Source organism: Myxine glutinosa, chromosome 8 (genome assembly GCF_964187855.1).
Source record: "Myxine glutinosa chromosome 8, kmMyxGlut1.1, whole genome shotgun sequence".
In the NCBI taxonomy this organism is placed as follows: Eukaryota; Metazoa; Chordata; class Myxini; order Myxiniformes; family Myxinidae; genus Myxine; species Myxine glutinosa.
In genome coordinates this window covers 59,771,971-59,798,175 of record NC_136268.1, presented here as the reverse complement: position 1 = coordinate 59,798,175, position 26,205 = coordinate 59,771,971, and the positions used below count along the sequence as shown (strand labels likewise).

Genomic DNA, 26,205 nt, shown 5'->3' with positions numbered 1-26,205 from the left:
ATTTTCACCATAGGAGGGCCTCCTCCTGTAGAATATTTTAATGATTATTATGATGTCATAGGTCACGTGGTACAGGCGCCATCTTGGAAAAATGTTGCACCTCTATATCTCCAAAACCGCTGCATGGAAAAAATTGAAACATGGCTCATTGTAAAGAACTCAATATGGGGAATAGGTGTTCTTAACGATGACGTCATAATTCGACAGGGACAACGTTTGTGAGTAGATGTTTTCGTCAAACGTCATTGTATGTACGGCGAGACACCGGGACCCACCGTGGGGTTATTTTGGAGAAATAACCTAAAAATCATTGTCAAGTAAAAAAACAAGAAGACGTTATGCAGAGCATGATACTTGCAGGAACTTACAAGATGGTTACATGGTAAGGTTTGCAAGTAGACCTTTTTTGGGGGGGGGGGGGATACAAGATAGAGTTTGTATACTGAGTGTCGTCAGCGTAACAATGGCCAATAACCATAGTTTTTCATTGTCAAACATGTCCCAAAACTCCCAGGGAACGCTCGCCCAGCCGGGCAGCACCTGGTGTGACGCCACCCTTCCCACCCCTAACCTCCCAGCCACCCCCACCTGGGCAGCACCAGGTAGCCCCTGCTAGTATATATGTACAGTCCCTTCAGAAAGCATTCACACCCCGAGACTTTTTCACATTTTATTGTGTTACAGCCTGAATTTTAAATGGATTGAATTGAGATTTTTATTTCTCCACCGACAAATTCGTTGGAGGCATAATGTTTTCAGGTTGTCCGTCCGTCTGTCCATTATAGGTTTTCGTTACCGCGATAACCTGAGAACGGCTGAAGTAATCTAATTCAAACTTGGTACAGGTATCTATATAATGATGTAAAGATCAACTTTTTTTTTCTTTTTTTTTTCTCTTTTTTTTTTGTATACAAGATCGAGGCTCGTGAAAGAGCGAACATTAATCACACAGAAAGACAAACCGACACATAAAACATATAACATCGGGAGCGGTAGACAAGATGGGGAGAGAGGGGGAAGGACACAAACACAACATTTGAGAGCAGGGACCGAGAGACATGGAGACATCGAGAGATCTGAGAGAGGGCGAGGGCTTTGGGGGGGGGGGGCGTGGGAAGGGGGCGGTGGGAGAGGTATAAAACATATGGACACTGCCAGGACTTCCAGGAAAGAAGTTGGAATTTCAAACAAGGTGGATCTGGGGTGAATTAGCGGGGGTAGAAAAGATCAAGGTTTTGGATGGGGGAAGATAAGAGATGGTGGTGAACAGCTGTTTTAAAGACCTGGAGGGAGGAGTGGGATTGAAGGGAGTGAGGGAGTTTGTTCCAGAGGTGGGAGAAAAGAGGAATGAAAGAGTGAAGGTGAGCAGAGAGCCGAGATTTCGGCAGTTTAACCATCAGAGGGTTGCTGGCAGATCTTGTGCGACCTGTAGGAATATTTGGGGGACAGAGCACAGAGAGAGCTGGGGGTGCAAGGCCGGAGAGGAGTCGGTAGAAGACAGAAAGACCACCTACCTGCCTGCGGTGAGTGAGTGAAAGGCCCTCAGAGATAGCTTCATCGCGGGAGATTCCAATAATTCTGAAAGCTTTGGTTTCAACAGCGTGAAGCCGAGCTAGGTGTGAGGCAGGAGCACCGGCCCATAGGGGAGAACAGGGACAACTGATTAGATTTTGGGGTCTCGAGGTCAAATGTGAGACATCCCGTCAGGTAAAAATTCTGTTACCGAGCTAACTTGTGAACCAGTCATGGGATTTTGAACAAATTTGGTATACGTATATATGATGCAAAGATGAACTGATTTGATTGTGGCATCAAGAGGTCAGAGGTAATGTCAGGTAAAAATGTGATAACTTGAGAACAGCTGAAGGGATTTAAATCAAACTTGGTACAGGTATGTATAATGATGTAATAATGAACTGAATACATTTTGGGGTCAAGAGGTCAGAGAGCATGTCTAGTAAAAATTATGTTGCCACACCAACTTGTGAGCAAGTGATGGGATTTTAAACAAACTTGGTATACGTATATATTATGATACAAAGATGAACTGATTATATTTTGGCATTCAAGGTGGGGAATGAAGTGATTTTGGTGAGGTCAGAGGTCATGTCAGGTCAAAATGTGATACTTAAGAACATCTGAATGGATTTAAATCAAACTTGGTGCAATTATATATAATGTGGGTGGGGGAATATCGGTAGACGTCATGATATCGAAGTGTCGTTCTAGTTTTATCACTGATATACACATAATACATAATACATGATAATTGTAAACTGGAATATATTTTTTCGAAATTTTTACAAAAAATAAAATAATACAGAAATATCTAAGTTACATAAGTAAGTATTCAACCCCATGAGTCAATACTTCGTGGAAACGCCTTTGGCAGCTATTTCAAGTCTTCTTGGGTATGTCTGTATCAGCTTTGCACATCTGGAGTTGTGAAGTTTCTCACATTCTTCCTTTTGCAGATTTGCTCAAGCTCTGTCAAGTTGGATGGGGAGCGTCGGTGAACAGCAATCTTCAATTCTTTCCACAGATTCTCAATGGGATTTAAGTCTCAGCTGTGGCTGGGTCATTCAAAGGCTTTCACGTTCTTGGTCTGAAGCCATTCCAGTGTTGCTTTGACTATGCTAGGGGTCATTGTCCTGTAATATCAGTGGCTTGGGGTCAGGTCATTGACTGCGTTCTATCATTACTCTTATTGTCTTGCTTTTGAAAATAGTCTTCACCAGGGTTTGTTTTTTTTTGACTATGGTGAACATCACTTCACAAATTGTCCTAAATTGGATGTCATTAAAGCATGTACACAGATGATCGACAACTATTACTTCTACTACTGCTACAATAAATAATATTTTGTCCAATTCCACACTGTACATTCTCTTTTAATATCACATCGACCAATAGACCATCTTTGGGCCACAAAGAATACATTCATGCATGTTTTTTATGTTTATGTTCATCTTCATATTTATGTTTATCCAATAGTGCTTTCACAACTCGTAGTTTCTAAACTTGCGTAGCAGCTCTGAAGGTGTGTCAGCTGTCCAAAGAAAGCTGCCATGTGCAAAAGATTCATCGGAGTAACCTGAAAAACACAAATAATCTTCATGTAAATATGTTGCTTTGGAACCATCTGCATATTATCATAATCATACCATATACCATATTATCATACCATATCATATTATCATACCATAATCCCCTATTATAGCCTTTTTCTCCTCACGATCCGGTGTAAGTGTTTTTTAGTAATTAAAAAAAAATAACCAATCAAAGCATTTTGCTGAAACGTTTGATAAAATTCATTTGGTGCTTGAAATTTTTCAGTTGCTTGTTTTTTGTTTTTCTGCTTTGAGACCCGTTTCCGTTGACCTGTTTAATATTGTCGTGTCCCTGGGGTTAAGACCCCTGACCGAAACGAGCTTTACTCTAAGGCGCATACCCAACTTGGCAGTAGTGACACGTGCGGGGTGGAAAAGCCCGGATCTTTACCTGAGACGGAGGTCGACACGGGGTTTGATTCCTCGACCCACAAACAAAGAAACGAGACGAGACAAAAGGATAAAATGCAACAATAAACAATTTAATGAAAATATATGCAAGTAACAATGAAAGGTGAGGCAAAAACAATCTTAATGAGGGAACCTCCATTCTGACAAAATTACAGACACAGGGAGGAATAAAACAAAATACAGACTCCTCGAGTTACGACGGGGTTACGTTCTGACAAGCAGGTCGTAAGTCGACTCACCCCTCATGGATTTATTAATTATATATTACTTATTACATATTTCCAAGTCCGTATTCCACCATAGCATCATTTGTTAGATTAAAAAAATACACAGAGGGAAACTGGGAGCCATAAAGATGGAGTGAAGAGGCACACCGGAAAATAACGAGGGTAACAGAGGAGGAAGAAGATATTAAAACAGAAGTCTGTTATTATGGAGGAATAAATAGAGCTCCACGTGTTTGTTGTGTTTTGGGAACGCCATGTGCGTTAGGATCACGTGAGATGACGTCACAGCATTCGGTCTAACGAATGAAGCAGTAATTTTACAAACCATGTATAATGTGCCTCATTTTGCTCGGGGAGCCAGAAAACCGTGAGTCCACCTTTGAAATGTAAAAATAATTAAGTTAACGGACATTGAATTTGATGCACGCCTGGAACGTATGACGCCAAGACGTACTCTGCCAGGAAGTCAGGAAGAGCCATCGCGTATCGCATGGTACAGTAGGGGGCGTCGCGGTTTTCTTTGTACTCGCAGCTGTTTCTAAAGCAGTAGGTGCAACTTTGTTTTCTTCAATTTGATCATTGAAATTCGCTCTAATTCTAAACAAGGTTGAAAGCTACTAAATGTTTGGGGGTTGTATAGAGTACAGTCCAACTTTAATCGGTCATTGGAACTGTACACTGATTGTAATCTGCAAGTGCAGATTACTGAAAATTAGGTGATATCGGCCTGTTCTGATCGCCGGTCGGCACAGCACTAATTATAAATATATATATATATATATATATATACTAGCTTGGCTCGGCTCGCTGCGCTCGCCTCACCAAGCGTCGATACTGAGGAACGGGCTTATTTTAGCTGAGGCTAATGACTGTACCTGAGTTGCTGTGTTGTCATGATTTTCACCAATCATAATACAAACAATTACTTGGCACAAATGTATTTGTTGTGTTTGTGATATTACATTTTTATCGGCAATTTAGGTTGAAGATTGAGGTTGAATGTTTTTTTTTCAAGAAAGAACCCCTCAGCACGTACATAGGGGAGGGGTAGGTGCAGACTGGAAGTTTGGGACGATTACACCTCACCACCACGTAATTCAAAACACCTCACCACCATAAAACACATAATAAAAACACCTCACCACCACGAAATTGAAAACACCTCACAGCCATCAAGCACGTAATAAAAACACCTCACCACAACGAAATTAAAAACACCTCACAGCCATAAAACACGTAATAAAAACACCTCACAGCCATAAAACATAGTAAAAACACCTCACAGCCATAAAACACGTAATAAAAACACCTCACCACCACGAAAATAAAAACACCTCAGCCATGAAACACGTAATAAAAACACCTCAGCCATAAAACACATAATAAAAACACCTCACCACCACAAAATTAAAAACCTCACAGCCATAAAACACGTAATAAAAACACCTCACCAACACGTCATTTAAAAACACCTCACCACCACGTCATTTAAAAACACCTCACCACCAAGTAATTCAAAACACCTCACCACCACCTAATTAAAAACACCACCACCACGTAATTATAAATACCTCACCACCACGTAATTCAAAACACCACCACCATGTGATTTAAAAACACCTCACCACCATGTGATATTAAAACACCTCACCACCACATAATTCAAAATACCTCACCACCACGTGATTCAAAACGACCACAATGTTATTAAAAACACTTCACAACCACAAAAACAAAAGTTTGAGGGAGTCGTTAAGTGAACACAGACTGCCCAGATGTGTAGATATATAGATTAATGACTGTACCCGAGTTGCCGTTTTGTCTTGGTTTAAACCAATCATAATTCAAACAATTATTTTGCACAAATGTATTTGTAATATACGTGATATCACATTTTATAAACAATTGAAGTTGGAAAAAAAAAAATTTCCAAAAAAAAAATTGGAAATTTTTTCGAAAAAAATACCCTTAGGACATACCGACGGGAGAGATATGTGCATTCCAGAAGTTGGTACGATTTCACAAAAGTTTGAGAAAGTAGTTCAGTGACAACACAGACACTGCACAGATATATATATAGATATATATTGACTTTGTCATCGGCCTGACATTGTCATTTGGTCAAGTGCAACAAGACAGGTCATCTTAGGGGAGTCCTTGGGAAGAGAACATGGAGGAGGTGCACGAGAAGAAGAGAGGAAAGTACAGCATGCTGGAGGTAGAGTGCCGGGAGAAGGGTTGGCGAGTTTCGTGTCAGCCATTTGAGGTGGGGTGTAGAGGGTATATTGGCAATTCCTTTTCTGCATTTCTTGCTAGGCTGGGAGTGTGTGGGACAGAAAGAAGGAGGATGTGTGACAAGGTGGCCCAGGTTGCCTTGAAAGGCTCATTTTGGATATGGAGGAAGTTTATGGAGGCACGTCGAATGGTGGAGGTTGGTTGTATGATTTATTTATTTTTTTGTTACCATTATTATTTCTTATTTTGTGTATGTGGGTGAGGGTGTGAGGGTGTGTGTTTTTGCATGAATTCATTTTTGCATGAGTGTGTTTTTGTGTGTTGAGTGGTGTATGATGTAAGGGTAGGTGGTTGGTTGGTGTTGTGTATGGGTGTGTATGAATGATCTGGTGTGTTTTGTTGGTGAGTGGTGAAGGGTATAAAGGTGGGTGTTTGAGTGTTCCACCATGTTTGTTTGGTGCTGTGGATTCTGGATGTGGAGGTGTTGGTGTTGTTGTTCGCACTGGGTGGGGGTATGTATGCATCCAGGTGCAGTTGCTGCATGTGGATGTGTATGTGCCCCTGCTGACCCACCTTAGCTGACCGTATCGAGGTTGAAGGGCCGAAACGGGATGATGCTGAGGACCTCGACTGAGGACCCGGTCAGTGCGGCACTGCGGCACACTTGTGACCAGGTGTGTTTTGAACTTATATATATATATATATATATATATATATATATATATATATGGCAGATGGTTCTTATCGCTCCCATTAAGGTACAGCACAGCTGGATGGGATACCTTTATGGCGGTTCACCACTGATGGTATGAAATCGCATAGTAACTGATATATATATATATATATATATATATCAGTCACTATGCGACCTTCATATCGTCAGTGGAGAACCGCCAGCAAGGTGTCCCATACAGCTGCTGCTGCACCTTGCTGGGAGCGATATGCATCGCCTGCCACGCGGTGACGTTATCTCTGGTATCCACTCATCATATGGAGTCGACCTGGTTGCGGTTGGGAGTTACTAATAATGGTATCTGTAATCTGGTTCTCCAACCTAATGAGCGGACAACATGACGTCATCGCCATGCACGTCCGCCTTGCCTGCAAAGTTCCAGAGGAACCATCTAGCAGTGCGTCATTACGGATTATAAATACAGATACTGTCACAAGTGCATGCAAAACTCACAGTTACCGACCTGGTTTCGCCCTTGTTGGGGCTTCATCAGGGCAACGCAGTGAGGCTTTCCATACACTTGTAACTCTGTGACCCTTTCGGTTTTTATATCAGTCACTATGCGACCTTCATATCAGTGGAGAACCGCCAGCAAGGTGTCCCATACAGCTGCTGCTGCACCTTGCTGGGAGCGATACGCACCGCCTGCCACACGGTGACGTTATCTCTGGTATCCACTCATCATATGGAGTCGACCTGTCATGTTGTCCGCTCATTAGGTTGGAGAACCAGATTACAGATACCATTATTAGTAACTCCCAACCGCAACCAGGTCGACTCCATATGATGAGTGGATACCAGAGATAACGTCACCGCGTGGCAGGCGGTGCGTATCGCTCCCAGCAAGGTGCAGCAGCAGCTGTATGGGACACCTTGCTGGCGGTTCTCCACTGATGATATGAAGGTCGCATAGTGACTGATATAAAAACCGAAAGGGTCACAGAGTTACAAGTGTATGGAAAGCCTCACTGCGTTGCCCTGATGAAGCCCCAACAAGGGCGAAACCAGGTCGGTAACTGTGAGTTTTGCATGCACTTGTGACAGTATCTGTATTTATAATCCGTAATGACGCACTGCTAGATGGTTCCTCTGGAACTTTGCAGGCAAGGCGGACGTGCATGGCGATGACGTCATGTTGTCCGCTCATTAGGTTGGAGAACCAGATTACAGATACCATTATATATATATATATATATATATATATATATATATATATATATATATATATATATATCGGTGGATGCACTCTTCCTCTTGCTAGACATGATGATGGCAGTACGGTGCACACACACTTATAGGCGATGGAGCGTAAGGGATGTTGTCAGCACGAGGCATAAGGAGCAACTGAGATGTTTGCGACGGTCATAAGTGCGAGTCGTCATCAGTCGCCTACGTCGAGGAGAGTCTGTATGGTAATCGGCCGGCACTCAGCTTTGCAGTTCAACCGAGGGCTTGTCGACGTTCATCACCTCCAAACCACCGCGCGGGAAGTGCACAAAATGGCGCGGAGTCGCGCTCCCCGACGTCCCAACGTGAGGCCCCCTCCCGCAACGCCGACTGCCCCGAACCTCTCCCGTTCAGTCTCTTTCCACAGGCGCACACGAGCCAAAGATGCGCCCGTGACCAAGCCAGAACAAAGAGAAAATGCAACAGCCTCCAACGAACGTCAGGATCAAGATGGTGAGACCGCGTTCTCTTCCTCCAGCTCTCGAATGTTCCATGCTGACATCACACTCTGTCCAATCACCGAGCTCTACTCAATCATCCCATCACGCCTCTACCAATCACGAAGGCCAGGGCGTTGCCTCCTGGTTACGAGTTGTTGGGGGGCGGAGTCTAATCTCTGTTCGGGAATGTTCAGATGACGAAGGCACGGGCTTGACTGGCATGATCGGAAAATGTGCTGGGTGTTGGTAATAGCCCTGGCAGCGTTGTGAGCGAATGGGTCCATTTGTTATAGTTGTTTTACTGAGCCCTCAATTTCCTGGCCAGCCAAATGCAATAAAACCGAAGGGAAGATCAGAGGAGGCAAATTACACACTGGGGAATTCATCTTTAAGCCCTAGATTTAATTAGCACAAAGCCATGCCCCTTATGGCGACTTGCAAACGCTCTTACCCGGACAGACGGCCTACTTACGTACATCGAGATTGCTTCTACGCGACACTCGGAGCATGCTAATCTACACATTCTGAACTTTCTGAAGGTATTTCTTTGTTTACCCCCGCAAACGTAACAATATTCTATTTTTAGTCAATGGTTTGAGCCAGGACTACTTGTACACCTGAAGGAGCAATTGCCCAATTTTATTGCTTATGGCTGAATCACTTGTGTGGATGTTTCCACAACCAGCTGTGAGCAGTTGCACGACTGGCGAACGTCAACTCAGTAGGTACAGGTTCGCTTTTCAAGTGAACTATGAAACCAGTGAAGGTATTTTTTGCTAAAATTGGTACAAAGATGTATTGTTACGCAAAGATGAACTGATTCGATTTTGGGGTCAAAGGTCATGTATCTGAAACCTTTATCTGAAAGTGGCAGATGTTCGTTACCACAATAATTTGTGAACCGCTAGAGGGATTTTGACCTAACTAGGCAAAACTGGACTGTAATACGAAGATGGCATAGTTTGGATATTCTTTGAGAGCAAATTGGTTATTCAACATTACAAACTGTATGATTCTGAGAACCCAGGTTTAAATCTCGTGCAGGGAACTTGGACACAGGAAGGCCATTTGGCCCATCAGGCCTGCACATTATCAACACCACATTCATTCATTATATCAACCTATTTACATAACTTTACTTGGGCTATGGCAGCAGAGGTGGAATGGGAAGAGGAGAAAGCACAGGGATATCAAACTTTATTTTTTTAACTTCTATATAATGTTGCTGCTTTCCTGCCAGGGAAGGACTCTTTGCCATGCAGTCTTGGGTCTGCAAGTCTTCCTTGCACCATATTCTCGGAGTTTCAGCCGATGTGTTTGTCGTGCTTTTTCCATTCTCAGCAGGCAAATCCTCAAGCATGGCTGTGTTTTGAGCATGTACCACCCAATGCATGGACTGAAAGAAACAGTTGTTGCATTATTCATGTTATTCTCTGGCACTTAAGTTAAGAGTCAACAATGAATTGTTATCGTGTGTGAGGAGGGGATCAGGGTGCTCCATGATGCTCATCTATGCAATTATTTTGTATAAAATTCTTAAGTTTCTTTTTATAAATATGGTGAAAACACATGCTGGCTGAGAAGACATTGCGCGTACATCTCTTGACATCACATGTGCCTTTCCTGAGTAGGGATGTAAAACGTGCTAGCTAAATATTTGAATGCCATTGGACCGCTGGGATCACGAGGTGTTATTTGAATATTGGGAAGGCCGGAAACTGCATTTGAGCTGTGGAAGTGAGAGTTCCAAGATCTTTGCTTGAAATTGGGAGAGAATTGCAGACAGAGGAAGTAACTGAACGATGTAAGCGGAGGCTCTGCATCTTTCCTTTCCCGTTGTGTTTATTTCTGTGTATGTTATCCTTTGCCTTCTTTTATTTTTCTACGGTCTAAGGATTATGGAGGAGCTAAAACACAATCATTTGTTCTTTTTTACTTGAGTGATATGCACATACAGGGTGTCCAGCACTTACTGATTTAACAGAGCTGCCAAGTGCCAGCCACTGCTCAAAGTGCAGAGCAATACCTGCGTGGCACCATTCGTCATATTGAGCTCGCATCTCTGGATCACCAAGCACCTCTCTTGCCCGCTGCAACATCCGAAATTGCTTGTCTGTTCAATATAAAAGCAGGCATAATAGTTGGCCAAAGCACCAGGAGATATATAAGTAAGCGACACAAACTGCACTCGTATAACAGTTTTAAAGTATTGTTACATGTATGGGGGGTGGGCGGGTAGGTTAGAGAATGCCGTAAGAAAGGTAGGATTGAATAGGAAATAGCATGGACCGTGTGACATGTAGGAGCATTTATATGTACCAAGTAGGGAAAATGGAGCTTAAGGTTGTTTAAATGTTCATCACACGAATGATGATGGTGTTAATTTGTAATGGGGTTTAAGGCTAATTTCCCCTGTGCGTGAAACGCTCTGTGGCCATCCTTAATATTTTTTCCAGTGCCGCCGGTCAAGAAAAACGGCAGCCGGCCAAGCTAGTCACACTACATTGGCACTTACAGCAAAGACCCGCCCAGGAGAGGCGAAGCTAAGTGGTATGGTGGGCGGGGGGAGAGGACCGGCAGGCCACGGCCCTGTGACGCATCCGGATGACGTGGGTGGAGCGTGAGGCGAGCTCGAAGAAGAAGCGATTGGTGCTTGGTGAGCAAGCGTGCAAAGAAGAAGCTTTGCGATTGGTGCTTAGAGAGTGCAAGTGGCAGCAAGAAGCTTTGCGATTGGTTCAGAGAGCACGGGCGGCAGCAGGAAACTTTGCGATTTGGTTCTTGCCGAACAAGGAGCTTGGCCATGTTGGTCTTCCTGAGGAGAGTGTTTGGTGCGGCGATCATGAGGGAGCTTTGATCACTGGGCTCACAAGGGAGCTGACAACCGTGCTGTCCTTCCCACATGGAGGAGAAAGAAAGAGCGCCGTCTTCAAGACTCGCCTCATCCCCGGTGGCCTTCGACGTGCAGCGTTCAACGTCACCATTTTTCCCAGGTTTCCCGCCTGGTGGCTCCGGACACTACCACTACCGATCTCACAAAAAGGACCCATTTTGGGGACAGCTAAGTGCTGGAGAGGGAGCTTTTATGTTATTACTTTACCGGTGTTCGTATTTGTATCTGAGTGGAGGATCCTCAAGTTAGCATTTTTACCTCAGCCTTATTTTTCATTCCGCGCCTTATTTTGGTACAAATCATTATCGTTACATTTTGTTATTTCGTCCTTGGTTTGGGTTTCGGATTAAACCTGTGTTTTCGTGTAGTTACACACTTCGTGTCTCTTGCATCTCGCGCGCGCAATAACTGCCATTATTGAGACGTCGCCTCGGGAGTTAAAGCTGGTTCAGTTCAACCGTCCAAGGCTGGTGTTAACTAGGTACGGACGCGACGGTATGTTAGAAAATCTTGGTGGACAGGTTGGGTGTGTGAAAAGGACGAAATTCGATTTTGGTGAAGATCCGGATCCGAGGATCCTTTAGTGATTCTGCACCATTGAGAGATTGGGCCAAAAACGATATATAGCATGACTAGGTACATGAAGTCTGGTGTTGGGCTAGCGGCTAGGGTGCCAGCTTAGGATCCTAGGATCCTGGGTTTGAATCCCGGTCGATCGCTGAATTAACGCCAGGAGGGTTGACTCAGCCTGTCATCCTTCCGAGGTCGGCTAATTTGAGTACCAGTTCACTGGTAATCCCTGTTTGTCGTAAAAGGCGACAAAAAGGGTTGGCGGCAGGAAGGCCTTCCGGCTGTAAAACATTGCTTCAAAAAGGGGACCAACAAAAACAACAACCACTGTGCCCGAAAAAGGCCAACCCCCGCTTTGCGGGGAAAAATGGCCTCTAAAGGTTGTTTTTTTTTTTTTTTTAATCTCAAAACGTTGTGGGTGGATTTGGACCAAACTAGTTGGGTGAGTTGAGTAGATGACAAGAGGAAGCCGATTAGATTTTGGTTTAGGTACTGATGTAAATCTGGCCTACTAGTGGGATACAAAACGTAAAAAAACGTAAGCTGTTCATCCTGGTGAAGGTATGCGCTCTACCGAGTGCTGTTCTAGTTGGAGTATTTTTTTTTTATAAACAACACATCAGTGTCACTTCACTTTTGATACATTTTTGTCTTTGTTGTAATGCTGCTATTTTCCTTTTTTTAAATGTTGGACATTATTTCATTATCGATGCAATTCTGTTGAACCTGCTGTTGGGTTGTCCGGATGCTTGTCTGGGTGGCACTGAAGAACACGGATCTTGTACTCTGTCAAAATTTGTTCCATCTGCAGGAGCGAGAGATCTTAAATGAAAAGAGTATTCATCATTTCACCTACATATGTTTAATATACAAAGACTTATTTATACCAGTAATAATGCTGGTTAACTGTCTAACCGTCATTTGGGGTCTTACTGTAGGCATATTTGTCATGAAAAATATATTCGTGTATTTTTTTTGTTAAAAGCAAAAACTCACTTGATTTTGTAAGAAGGTATCATAAGCTTTAAAAAAAATTTAGGGTGGCATTTTTTCTGAACATTCTAACGGCCTGAAATCCAAGATGGCCGCCACCGTAGCAAAACGCCCTAAATTTGACGCTAAAATTAACTTAATGTGGTTTAAATATTTTTGTTTTCAGCATGAACTGCTTGGAACTTGTATATAGAGGTGACTATAATAACAATAACTTCCACCTGACTACTAATCTTTTTATTTTGCACAATTTCAGACAGAGGCTGCCTTTTTTATTTCAACATGGCGGCCGGAAAATTGACGTTCGAATCCAGTCACCGGCAGCAGTTTGTTCGCTTTATAGTGTTAAGGTTCCACTTGTCCATTTTATGGTGTACTAACATATTCTTTTCTTCTTTTGCAGGCTGCAAGTACCCACAGCAACCATCACCCAGGATAACATAGCTTAGAGACCTTAGATTAACCAAAATGGCAGAGTCTTCATCGAACAAGAAGTCAAAAACGGTGGATTTTGAACTATGCTTTATTTGCCAGTTGAGCAGCAAGCAAACAGATTATATACAAACTATGTGCTTCGTCCTTCTTTGCCTTCAGTAGAGAAAGTAATTACAACAACCGATGTTCGATGTTCATATGGGGAAACAGAATTCTCTACATTAAAGAATCGCATAAAAGGTTTGTCAGCCCATGAACTGTTACAGAATGGTTTTTCATACCACAAGACATGTTATAAGGATCTCACACATAAAACATGCATTGAACGAGCCAAGACCCGATATGAGAAAGGACAAGCGACAGGCAGCGTCAGTTATATAAAACAGAAGACAAAAGGACGACCGAAAAAATCTGATGCTGCATCTACAAGTGCTTCCACATCACAGCGATCTACCAGAAGTCAGGCTTTCGACAGAGATGTGTGTCATTTGTCAGGAAGACAAAGCAGACAAATTGCACGACGTCTCAACTGAAAACATGGGAGCTCAGCTCAAAGCCATTGGTCAACAAACAGACAGAAAACTTTTGAACGTTAGACTGAGCAATGTTGTAGGCTCATCTGATCTTCTTACAGCAGTTGCTGAGGACATGAAGTATCACCTTCTGTGCTTAGGCCATGCAAAACGAGACATAGAAAAAGCTAACAGACCTCCAAAACAGCATGTTCATTTTGCACAGTTAGTGTCTGACCTGGAGATGCTCGACATGGTGGAAACTGAAATCAATGACCCATCTAACAGTTCAGCTTTGAATATGAACGACATTGAACAATCATATGTTGGTTTGCTAGAAGCCAATGGGTTCCCTTTACCCGACAATCCACGATACAAACCATACTTAAAGCAACTGATTTTTGACATCGCTGATGTGCACTTCACCAGGCCTCCAGACAAAACCAAACCTGAGCAAGTACTTTCTACAAAATCCAAGGAAACCCTGTTAGCTGGTGCGTTGGCCTCCGATACAAAAGACCTAAGAGAAGATGTGAAAGTCCTTCTGAAAGCATCTAAAATACTGAGAAGAGACATTGCAAGCGCAACCCCGTGGAAATTCGAAGGAACATTTGATAATTATGAACCACCTGCTTTGCTTCAACTCCTCTGCAAGCTTGCTATCCAAGGTTTACATCATGTTAAAACAATCAGCAGGGCCGAATCTATGAACCAAAGTGCATCTGTGCTGGCACAACATTTCGTATGTGCATACAAGTCTGATCGGCAGGTCACCTATGAAACAAAACATGAAGATGTCACTTTCAAACACCGCACTGAGACTCCCCTTACCGTCGGCTTAGCTCTGGATGTGCACAAAAACACCAGGTCCAAGGCCCTTGTGGAGACATTAGGCAAACTAGACCTCACTGTCCCGTACAACAAGGTAATGGAAATAGAGACTGCCGTCGCAAATGCTGTTCTTGAAAGGATAAAATCCATGGGAGGAATTTATCGACCACCTTGGTTGGTTAACGACATGTTTGTTTTGTTTGCACTGGACAACATAGATTTTCTCGAATCCACGCCTTGTGGCATGAACACACTCCATGGCACTGCCACCGCTATATATCAGACTGCATCTGACAAATCCCCAGCAACACCACTTGATATCGATCGGTCATCAAGGTCTCAAACATTAGAGGAGGCTATTCCATGTGAAATACTATCATGTGACAAACCAATACCAACAAACAAAAAGTGTGTTTGCACACTGAATTCCTGCAAGTCCAGCTCACAGTCAAACAAAGAGAAGGATATGGCATGGATTATTGGCTGTTTGGACTTCAACGAAAGTGAAGTTGAAGTAAAATCAAGCTCTACTTCTCCAGGAACATGGGGCACCTTCAACTCTCTGTTGTCTCCATCTGGTTCCAAGACAAACATTGCCCTTGTACCACCACTAATACGATTGCCACCAACAGAGTATGACACCCTGTTCACAGGTCTGATGGGAGCACGTGCTATCGCCACTCATGTCATGGGACCAGAATCTATCACAGTCGTGACTCTTGATCTTCAGCTATACGACATGGCCATGAAGTTGTGGATGGAGCGTGAGGACATCAAGAAGCAGTTCTTGTTTCGACCTGGCGAGCTGCACATCGTCTTCTGGGCACTGGCTGCCATGGGTAAATATGTGGAAGGGAGTGGTATTGACCAAGCATGGGTCGAAGCTGGACTTTACTCACCTACAACCGTAAGACAAATACTCTACGGAAAACACATGTATCGAGCACTGGAAGCTCATACAGTTACCTTGCTTGCTTTGTACAGTTTGTACTTCCGAAAGTTCCTGCAACTTCAGCCTGATGAAGAAGCTTTCTTGAAGGAAACATCCACTCTTTTGGGAGAAGCCTATCAGCAAGACATCAATACAGACTCAGGAAGCAGACACAAACTCATTGATGCCGTTAAAAAAACAATCGAAATGTTCGAATCCAGGGACATCTTCCAAAAGATCAAACAATCTGAAGGCACTGCAAACAAGATTCAGCGTTTCATCGGAAAATACATGAAGCAGTTCGAGACCATCCTCCTATTTGTTCGAGCCACCAGACAACGAGACCTATTGCTGCACATGCAGAGTCTGGAATCACTCATGAAGTACTTCTTTGCCCATGATCATTTAAACTATGCACGCCTTCTACCACTGTACATTTCTACAATGCAACAAACAGAAAAGCAGCATCCTGAGATCTGGGCAGAGTTCATGAAAGGGAACTTCTGCGTCACCAAAGGTGTTTCTGGATTCACATCAATAGGCCCAGACCATGCGATTGAACAAGAGAATCGTGAACTGAAGGTTATTGTGGAGGCATAGTTGGAATCACACAGAATGAAAAGTCACTGGACAAGTACTTTCTTATTGCACCTGAACTCTCAAACTTACAACATGAATTTGAGAAAAAGTACTTCACTGGCAGCAAGGCGAAGAGAACACAGCACCATGAGCTCACAGGGGGAAAGCTCTCCCGAATAACACAAAATGCTGTCAAACTCAGTGCAGTATTTCACGAGCATGGAAACCCATTTGAATCCACTGATGAGGATGAGATCTACAACCTGCTCACCAAAGCAGTTATGAATGAAACTGCTACCAACGACATCCTTCGGCATGATGAGATTGGGCAACAGATGTTTGAAGGTTTCGTCACTGAACGCCTAACGGAAGGAAAACTTTCTGTGTGGGACAAAATGACCAAAAAGAAACTGGGTACCTTCAAAAGTGCCAATGCAATGGCAGAAATCTGAATGGGAGACAAGGTGGTCAAAATCAAAGAAGAGCGAGGACTGTTGCAACGGTTCATTGTTATTTCAAGAAGTCGACCAGAGCTGAATCTCAAGGAATGCATCGGAACTTATGAGTTTGGTGTGGTGCCTCGATCACTATTTGCTTCAGATGGATCCCTCCTGCTGGCATACGATAAGGCATCAATACTTCATCATCTTGAGAAGCTGGACAGTAACACACAACATGTTCAAGCTGACAGAAATGAGGCAATCCAAGCAATCCAAGTACCCTTGCAGGTGGCAGACAGCAGTGGAACATACAAATGTTGACCCAACAGATGAATCGTCAGCACACCGAGTGATCATTATTGATGGGATGGCTGTGGTAAATTCAGTTATCAAAACGGAACAAATGAAAACATGCCAAGACTTTGCAGATGCCTTTCTCCAGATAATCTGTAACATGGCAGCACAATATGATGAGGTCAGATTGGTGTTCGACCGGTACATCAAAACATCGCTCAAGGAACAGATGAGGACAAAGAGGACCAAGGGAAAGTCAACATATTACCACGTGAAGGACAACACTTTAATCCAACATATTTCCCTGAAGGACTTCTTATCAGATATCCGTGCCAAAGGACAACTGACCGAGTATTTGGCTGACAAAGTTGTATGTCACAGCAAGAGCTCCAACAACAGACTGAAACAACTTATGGTGACCTCAGGAACACAAACCAAGGGCAATGTTGATATCCCAGACTCGCTCCTCACTCACAGCCAAGAAGAGGCAGACACTTTGCTTGTACTGCATGCTCTAACTGTTCTCAATGAAGCAGAACTTGTTGTCAGTTCCCCAGACACAGACGTCTTTTTGTTGCTTGTCTACATGTATCCAAACTTACCAACGTCTACAACCTTCCTTACGGGAAAGGGCAGGCTGAAGAGGAACATTTCTGTGCGGAGCATATACAACAACTTAGGACCAAAGCGCGCTTCTGCACTGTTAGGTTTTCATGCTCTGACAGGTTCCGATATGTCTGGTAGATTTGCTGGCAGAACCAAAGACTCGTGCTTCAAGGCATTTATGTCTTGTGATTATGAGATCCTGGATGCACTAGCAATGCTCGGGAATGATGACATTGATCTGCCCGCTGATGTATGCTCTCAGTTGGAACGCTTTCTGTATTTTGTATCGATCCAAAATCTACACAAAAGTGAATGAGCTCCGTTGGTTCCTGTACTCAAATCGTGCAGCCGAAGGAGAAAACCTACCACCAACTTCTGGTTCACTGGACTTACACATTCGTCGGGCACATTACATATCCATGATTTGGAGAAAAGCTTGTGAAACTCACCCGTGCCTCCCAGCACCAGCTGCATTTGGTTGGACATTTGATGCAGTTTCAAGTCACTTCTCTCCAGTTCGCTGTTTGAATCCACCAGCTCCTGAAGCAGTATTGCACCTCATAAAGTGCGGGTGCAAACGTGGATGCGAACGAAGGTGCAGCTGTCGCAAGAACAATATCCCATGTACGGAAGTTTGTGGATGCTGGGTTTTCAGCTGCAACAACAAAACTGTCCAACCAGGGATAAATGAAGACTGTGAAGATTGAGGTGTTACTTTCTATGACATTCACAAAATTATAATTCACTTGATATCCATTGTTAAAAATACTAAATGAAAGCCAGGCATTTAATCGGTATGACTTTTTGCATCTTCCTGTTTAAACGATTTAAGAGATTGAACAGTAATTCAAGTATTTTATTTTGATCTGTTTGTTGGCTTGTTAATTATGTATTCTTTGTGAAAAATACATGTCTTTAAATAGATACTTTGTTTGTAATTACATGCGAAGGGAGAAGGTATAGTTTACATTGCGGGTGCGCGGTGGCCATTTTGGAATTTGGCATGTAGATCATACATCTATCTATAATTCCATTAATCTCTGTGTGTATGTGTGTATGTGTGTATGTGTGTTTGTATGTTTGTCTGTGACCGCTGTTTCTCGACAACCACGGGTCCGATATACTTTAAACTTGCCAGGTATATTGCTGGGGACCCGAGGATGTGCCTTTTCAAGTTTTCATATTAATCGGACAAGTACTTACCGAGCTATGTCCAAAAAACGATTCAACCAATCAGAGAGCAGCGAGTTATCGCGTGTGCCGAACGTGGCGAACACACTCTGCCTCGGACGGCACATTTGAGAGCGTATTCATTTATTTCACGTTGGCAAACTATGTTGCCGCTATGTTGGCGTTAAACTATGTTTTAAAACTAATTAAAACCATTTCATGTAAATAGAGGGGGGGGATTGTCACTGTACTCGCAAGCCGTTCGCCGTTCGCTTTGGCGTTGCGAATGGACCAAAACATTTCATGGACCAAACCATTTCATGTAAAGCGTTCGCCGTTCGCTTTGGCGTTGCGAATGGACCAAACCATTTCATGGACCAAACCATTTCATGTAAATAGAGGGGGGGGGGGATTGTCACCGTACTCGCACCCACGTACCCACGTACGGGCATTGCACCCACGTACGGGCATGCCCTAGTATAACATAAATTTGATGATTCCATTCGATTCCTGGTCTCAGAAAACATATATTGACACTTTATTTGTAATTGTATCACATGTACTCGCGAAGATATCGCATTATTAGTGTTCGGTGGCCATTTTGGACGCCATCTTGGATTTCATAGTCTTAGAATGTTCAGAAAAAATGCCACCCTAATTTTTTTAAAGCTTATGATACCTTCTTACAAAATCAATTGAGTTTTTGCTTTTAACAAAAAAAATACACGAAATTCCAAATATGCCTATATAATAGTATCTCCAAGTTACATAATAAACATCAATGGATCATCATTGTAGTATCAGTGCTACTGAATCAGTTTATTGGCAAGGGTAATGCGGAGTGGTTTGCATTCGACTTTCCAGCCTTCACTCAGGACAATACAAGGCTTTGTAAAATCAAATCCAGGGTGCTGCCGATAACTCACCTACTCTTCACGAAAGACGCCATGGAGTATTTAAGGTCCACCAACAACCAGTGCTAGCAGACGGGACGTCTTGCATTAAATCCTCCTAATGGAGGGCATTGGAGTAACAGAATGGCTTAGAGGTACGCGCACTCGCCTGGGTTGGAATCCAGACCCAGCTATAAACTGTCATCCATGTGTTTCACATGTACGGTGATTCGTCAATGTGTGTGCCGTCCCTCGGGTGAACGTTAAACGAGCGTCCCGTCTGCCAGCTTAAGTTGGCCGACGTTAAAGTTTCCACGGTGTCCTTTGCAAAGAGTAGGTGAGCTATCGCCGGCACTGTGGTCAAATTCCTGCTCTAACTACTACTGGGCAATGGCAAACCACCTTGTATAATAAGCCTTGCCAAAAAAAACTGCTTTGGCAGCACCGACACCAAGTATGGTCCGTCAGATTCAGAAATGGATGGCACACTGCAGGATGACAGTTTATAGCTGGGCCGAGATGAGAACCCAGCCGAGACAGCTCAGGAGGTGTGCATACCTCTTGGCTATCCCTCTACAGGTGTGTTCAGTTACCAAGCAGCTAGATAGCGCTTGCCAAGCATGGCGTTCTTTATCAACGGTTCTGGAATGGAATGCTCGCTTGAGCGCTTAAGCCGCTTGCCGAGCACTCTACAAATAAACTTGGTAACTGAACACACCCCAAGTTAATGCAGGTGGAGGGGTGAAAGACATTTCATTCATTTAAAAAACAAGTTTTTCCCTTCAACTTATGAGAAAAACTAGACAGGTTGACCCCTGACCTTTTACTTGTGAACATTATTAATAAAGATGCGCAGACAGGACAACTGGATGCACGTTCCATCCCAGGCCCATAATATCAACGGACGTAATATGTCGACAGCACGGAGAGGGAATGTTAAGCTGGCTGTCTTACCTGTACGTCATCCTGAAGTTAACGTTTACAATTGGATAGGGACAGTACATTCCCTGTCCAACTGTACACTTTATTTTATTTTACCCCTCAGTATTTACTATGAACAATCTTAACAATCACTGACATTTAAATATATTAATATATAGTTTAAAAACCATAATGTCGTTCAAATTTGAAGTTTTTTTTAAAGCAACGGCAAACGTGCCAGGCGCACATGATGGAGGACCCGATAAAAGACAAGAAAACATCGGAGAATGGAACCAGGAATATGTGGGAGACCACTCGCACACTCCGTGTCGTAGACGTCACACCTGTGGACCACCTGCGCTTACCGAAGAGAATTCGTTGCATCCAATGAGATGGTAGTAGTCAGACGCGGGATCTTTCGTGTAGTTCAAAATAGCGTCCATTATACTCGCAGCTTGTAAATCCTGTTATATCGTGTCCTGATACAACCCGCACGATGCGGACGACAACACGTGCCGCCCCCACACTTTCACGCGAGGGGCGTGTCCCACTGAAACGTCAGCATTGATCGTGGCCTGCACGCCCATTGGTCCGCTCGGGAAAGGTCATCAGATAAACGTAATGAACGCTCTGCCGACACCTTGAGGAACGAGCCGCTGTGTTGTCGCAAAATGCGCAATAGCACCGAGAGGTTTTATTGTCAACATGTTTTTAACAGGCATTTGATAAGGGAAGAGTCTTGATTTATGGGGATTTTAACTTCCCAAGCATGGATTGTTTGCATGAACATGGAAAGGGTAGAACAGATGAGGATTTCTCGATGTAGTTTAGGAACAGGGAAAGGGTCGAACAGATGCGGATTTCTAGATGTAGTTTAGGAACAGGGAAAGGGTCGAACAGATGCGGATTTCTCGATGTAGTTTAGGAACAGGGAAAGGGTCGAACAGATGCGGATTTCTAGATGTAGTCCAGAAACATGGAAAGGGTAGAACAGATGCGGATTTCTAGATGTAGTCCAGAAACAGGGAAAGGGTCGAACAGATGAGGATTTCTCGATGTAGTTTAGGAACATGGAAAGGGTAGAACAGATGAGGATTTCTAGATGTAGTTCAGGAACAGGGAAAGGGTCGATCAGATGAGGATTTCTCGATGTAGTTTAGGAACAGGGAAAGGGTCGAACAGATGCGGATTTCTAGATGTAGTCCAGAAACATGGAAAGGGTAGAACAGATGAGGATTTCTAGATGTAGTCCAGGAACAGGGAAAGGGTCGAACAGATGCGGATTTCTAGATGTAGTCCAGAAACATGGAAAGGGTAGAACAAATGAGGATTTCTCGATGTAGTTTAGGAACAGGGAAAGGGTCGAACAGATGAGGATTTCTCGATGTAGTTTAGGAACATGGAAGGGGTCGAACAGATGAGGATTTCTAGATGTAGTTTAGGAACATGGAAGGGGTAGAACAAATGAGGATTTCTCGATGTAGTTTAGGAACAGGGAAAGGGTCGAACAGATGAGGATTTCTCGATGTAGTTTAGGAACATGGAAGGGGTCGATCAGATGAGGATTTCTAGATGTAGTCCAGAAACATGGAAAGGGTAGAACAAATGAGGATTTCTAGATGTAGTCCAGAAACATGGAAAGGGTAGAACAGATGAGGATTTCTCGATGTAGTTTAGGAACAGGGAAAGGGTCGAACAGATGAGGATTTCTAGATGTAGTCCAGAAACATGGAAAGGGTCGAACAGATGACGATTTCTAGATGTAGTCCAGAAACAGGGAAAGGGTCGAACAGATGAGGATTTCTCGATGTAGTTTAGGAACATGGAAAGGGTAGAACAGATGAGGATTTCTAGATGTAGTTCAGGAACAGGGAAAGGGTCGAACAGATGAGGATTTCTAGATGTAGTCCAGAAACATGGAAAGGGTAGAACAGATGAGGATTTCTCGATGTCATCCAGAAACATGGAAAGGGTAGAACAGATGAGGATTTCTAGATGTAGTTTAGGAACATGGAAAGGGTAGAACAGATGAGGATTTCTAGATGTAGTCCAGGAACATGGAAAGGGTAGAACAGATGAGGATTTCTAGATGTAGTCCAGGAACATGGAAAGGGTAGAACAGATGAGGATTTCTAGATGTAGTCCAGGAACATGGAAATGGTAGAACAGATGAGGATTTCTATATGTAGTTCAGGAACAAGGAAAGGGGAGAACAGCTGAGGATTTCTAGATGTAGTTCAGGAACATGGAAAGGGTAGAACAGATGAGGATTTCTAGATGTAGTCCAGAAACATGGAAAGGGGAGAACAGATTAGGATTTCTAGATGTAGTTCAGGAACATGGAAAAGGTAGACAGATGAGGATTTCTAGATGTAGTCCAGAAACATGGAAAGGGTAGAACAAATGAGGATTTCTAGATGTAGTCCAGAAACATGGAAAGGGTAGAACAGATGAGGATTTCTAGATGTAGTTCAGGAACATGGAAAGGGTGGAACAGATGAGGATTTCTAGATGTAGTCCAGGAACATGGAAAGGGTAGAACAGATGAGGATTTCTAGATGTAGTCCAGGAACATGGAAAGGGTAGAACAGATGAGGATTTCTGGATGCAGTCCAGGAACATGGAAATGGTAGAACAGATGAGGATTTCTAGATGTAGTTCAGGAACATGGAAAGGGGAGAACAGCTGAGGATTTCTAGATGTAGTTCAGGAACATGGAAAGGGTAGAACAGATGGGGATTTCTAGATGTAGTCCAGAAACATGGAAAGGGGAGAACAGATGAGGATTTCTAGATGTAGTTCAGGAACATGGAAAAGGTAGAACAGATGAGGATTTCTAGATGTAGTCCAGAAACATGGAAAGGGTAGAACAAATGAGGATTTATAGATGTAGTCCAGAAACATGGAAAGGGTAGAACAGATGAGGATTTCTAGATGTAGTTCAGGAACATGGAAAGGGTGGAACAGATGAGGATTTCTAGATGTAGTCCAGAAACATGGAAAGGGTAGAACAGATGAGGATTTCTAGATGGAGTTCAGGAACATGGAAAGGGTAGAACAAATGAGGATTTCTAGATGTAGTCCAGAAACATGGAAAGGGTAGAACAGATGAGGATTTCTAGATGTAGTCCAGAAACATGGAAAGGGTAGAACAGATGAGGATTTCTAGATGTAGTCCATGAACATGGAAAGGGTAGAACAGATGAGGATTTCGAGATGTAGTTCAGGAACATGGAAAGGGTGGAACAGATGAGGATTTCTAGATGTAGTCCAGGAACATGGAAAGGGTCGAACAGATGAGAATTTCTAGATGGAGTTTAGGAACATGGAAAGGGTAGAACAGATGAGGATTTCTAGATGTAGTCCAGAAACATGGAAAGGGTAGAACAGATGAGGATTTCTAGATGTAGTCCAGAAACATGGAAAGGGTGGAACAGATGAGGATTTCTAGATGTAGTTCAGGAACATGGAAAGGGTGGAACAGATGAGGATTTCTAGATGTAGTCCAGGAACATGGAAAGGGTCGAACAGATGAGGATTTCTAGATGTAGTCCAGAAACATGGAAAGGGTAGAACAGATGAGGATTTCTAGATGTCGTTCAGGAACATGGAAAGGGTAGAACAGATGAGGATTTCTAGATGTACAGAAACATGGAAAGGGTAGAACAGATGAGGATTTCTAGATGTAGTCCAGAAACATGGAAAGGGTAGAACAGATGAGGATTTCTAGATGTAGTCCAGAAACATGGAAAGGGTAGAACAGATGAGGATTTCTAGATGTAGTCCAGAAACATGGAAAGGGTAGAACAGATGAGGATTTCTAGATGTAGTCCATGAACATGGAAAGGGTAGAACAGATGAGGATTTCGAGATGTAGTTCAGGAACATGGAAAGGGTGGAACAGATGAGGATTTCTAGATGTAGTCCAGGAACATGGAAAGGGTCGAACAGATGAGGATTTCTAGATGTAGTTTAGGAACATGGAAAGGGTAGAACAGATGAGGATTTCTAGATGTAGTCCAGAAACATGGAAAGGGTAGAACAGATGAGGATTTCTAGATGTAGTCCAGAAACATGGAAAGGGTGGAACAGATGAGGATTTCTAGATGTAGTCCAGGAACATGGAAAGGGTCGAACAGATGAGGATTTCTAGATGTAGTCCAGAAACATGGAAAGGGTAGAACAGATGAGGATTTCGAGATGTCGTTCAGGAACATGGAAAGGGTAGAACAGATGAGGATTTCTAGATGTACAGAAACATGGAAAGGGTAGAACAGATGAGGATTTCTAGATGTAGTCCAGAAACATGGAAAGGGTAGAACAGATGAGGATTTCTAGATGTAGTCCAGAAACATGGAAAGGGTAGAACAGATGAGGATTTCTAGATGTAGTCCAGGAACATGGAAAGGGTAGAACAGATGAGGATTTCTAGATGTCGTTCAGGTACATGGAAAGGGTAGAACAGATGAGGATTTCTAGATGTAGTCCAGAAACATGGAAAGGGTAGAACAGATGAGGATTTCTAGATGTAGTCCAGAAAACATGGAAAGGGTAGAACAGCTGAGGATTTCTAGATGTAGTTCAGGAACATGGAAAGGGTAGAACAAATGAGGATTTCTAGATGTAGTCCAGAAACATGGAAAGGGTAGAACAGATGAGGATTTCTAGATGTAGTCCATGAACATGGAAAGGGTAGAACAGATGAGGATTTCGAGATGTAGTCCAGAAACATGGAAAGGGTCGAACAGATGACGATTTCTAGATGTAGTCCAGAAACAGGGAAAGGGTCGAACAGATGAGGATTTTTCGATGTAGTTTAGGAACATGGAAAGGGTAGAACAGATGAGGATTTCTAGATGTAGTTCAGGAACAGGGAAAGGGTCGAACAGATGAGGATTTCTAGATGTAGTCCAGAAACATGGAAAGGGTAGAACAGATGAGGATTTCTCGATGTCATCCAGAAACATGGAAAGGGTAGAACAGATGAGGATTTCTAGATGTAGTTTAGGAACATGGAAAGGGTAGAACAGATGAGGATTTCTAGATGTAGTCCAGGAACATGGAAAGGGTAGAACAGATGAGGATTTCTAGATGTAGTCCAGGAACATGGAAAGGGTAGAACAGATGAGGATTTCTAGATGTAGTCCAGGAACATGGAAATGGTAGAACAGATGAGGATTTCTAGATGTAGTTCAGGAACAAGGAAAGGGGAGAACAGCTGAGGATTTCTAGATGTAGTTCAGGAACATGGAAAGGGTAGAACAGATGAGGATTTCTAGATGTAGTCCAGAAACATGGAAAGGGGAGAACAGATTAGGATTTCTAGATGTAGTTCAGGAACATGGAAAAGGTAGACAGATGAGGATTTCTAGATGTAGTCCAGAAACATGGAAAGGGTAGAACAAATGAGGATTTCTAGATGTAGTCCAGAAACATGGAAAGGGTAGAACAGATGAGGATTTCTAGATGTAGTTCAGGAACATGGAAAGGGTGGAACAGATGAGGATTTCTAGATGTAGTCCAGGAACATGGAAAGGGTAGAACAGATGAGGATTTCTAGATGTAGTCCAGGAACATGGAAAGGGTAGAACAGATGAGGATTTCTAGATGCAGTCCAGGAACATGGAAATGGTAGAACAGATGAGGATTTCTAGATGTAGTTCAGGAACATGGAAAGGGGAGAACAGCTGAGGATTTCTAGATGTAGTTCAGGAACATGGAAAGGGTAGAACAGATGGGGATTTCTAGATGTAGTCC

General features: G+C 43.1%; 2 protein-coding genes across 3 annotated transcripts in view; both read right to left on the bottom strand.

Moving 5' to 3' along the window:
* Positions 1 to 26,205, bottom strand: part of LOC144893281 (uncharacterized) — a 1,021,022-nt gene that overhangs the window by 574,136 nt on the left and 420,681 nt on the right. The window lies entirely within an intron of this gene.
* Positions 2,876 to 20,985, bottom strand: DNAJC12 (DnaJ heat shock protein family (Hsp40) member C12). Of its 2 annotated transcripts, XM_068124535.2 has the most exons (5): positions 20,814 to 20,985; positions 12,570 to 12,648; positions 10,357 to 10,496; positions 9,620 to 9,779; positions 2,876 to 3,097 (listed from the first exon to the last, which is right to left on the bottom strand). In XM_068124535.2, the coding sequence occupies exons 1-5, from the start codon at positions 20,889 to 20,891 to the stop codon at positions 3,000 to 3,002; spliced, it is 555 nt and encodes a 184-aa protein (XP_067980636.2). In that variant the 5' UTR covers positions 20,892 to 20,985; the 3' UTR covers positions 2,876 to 2,999. The 2 variants fall into 2 exon arrangements, with proteins under 2 accessions (XP_067980636.2, XP_067980637.1); XM_068124536.1 differs by lacking the exon at positions 9,620 to 9,779 and having other exon boundaries at positions 2,876 to 3,094; positions 10,410 to 10,496.

Bases quoted from the DNA above. Each gene is read 5' to 3' on its own strand.
- DNAJC12 (XM_068124535.2), bottom strand. From the start codon at position 20,891: ATGGACGCTATTTTGAACTACACGAAAGATCCCGCGTCTGACTACTAC. The intron at 12,649-20,813 runs GTAAGCGCAGGT...TCGCTCCTGCAG, and splicing joins GATGCAACGAATTCTCTTCG to ATGGAACAAATTTTGACAGA. The intron at 9,780-10,356 runs GTAAGTGCTGGA...TGTTTCTTTCAG, and splicing joins TTGGCAGCTCTGTTAAATCA to TCCATGCATTGGGTGGTACA.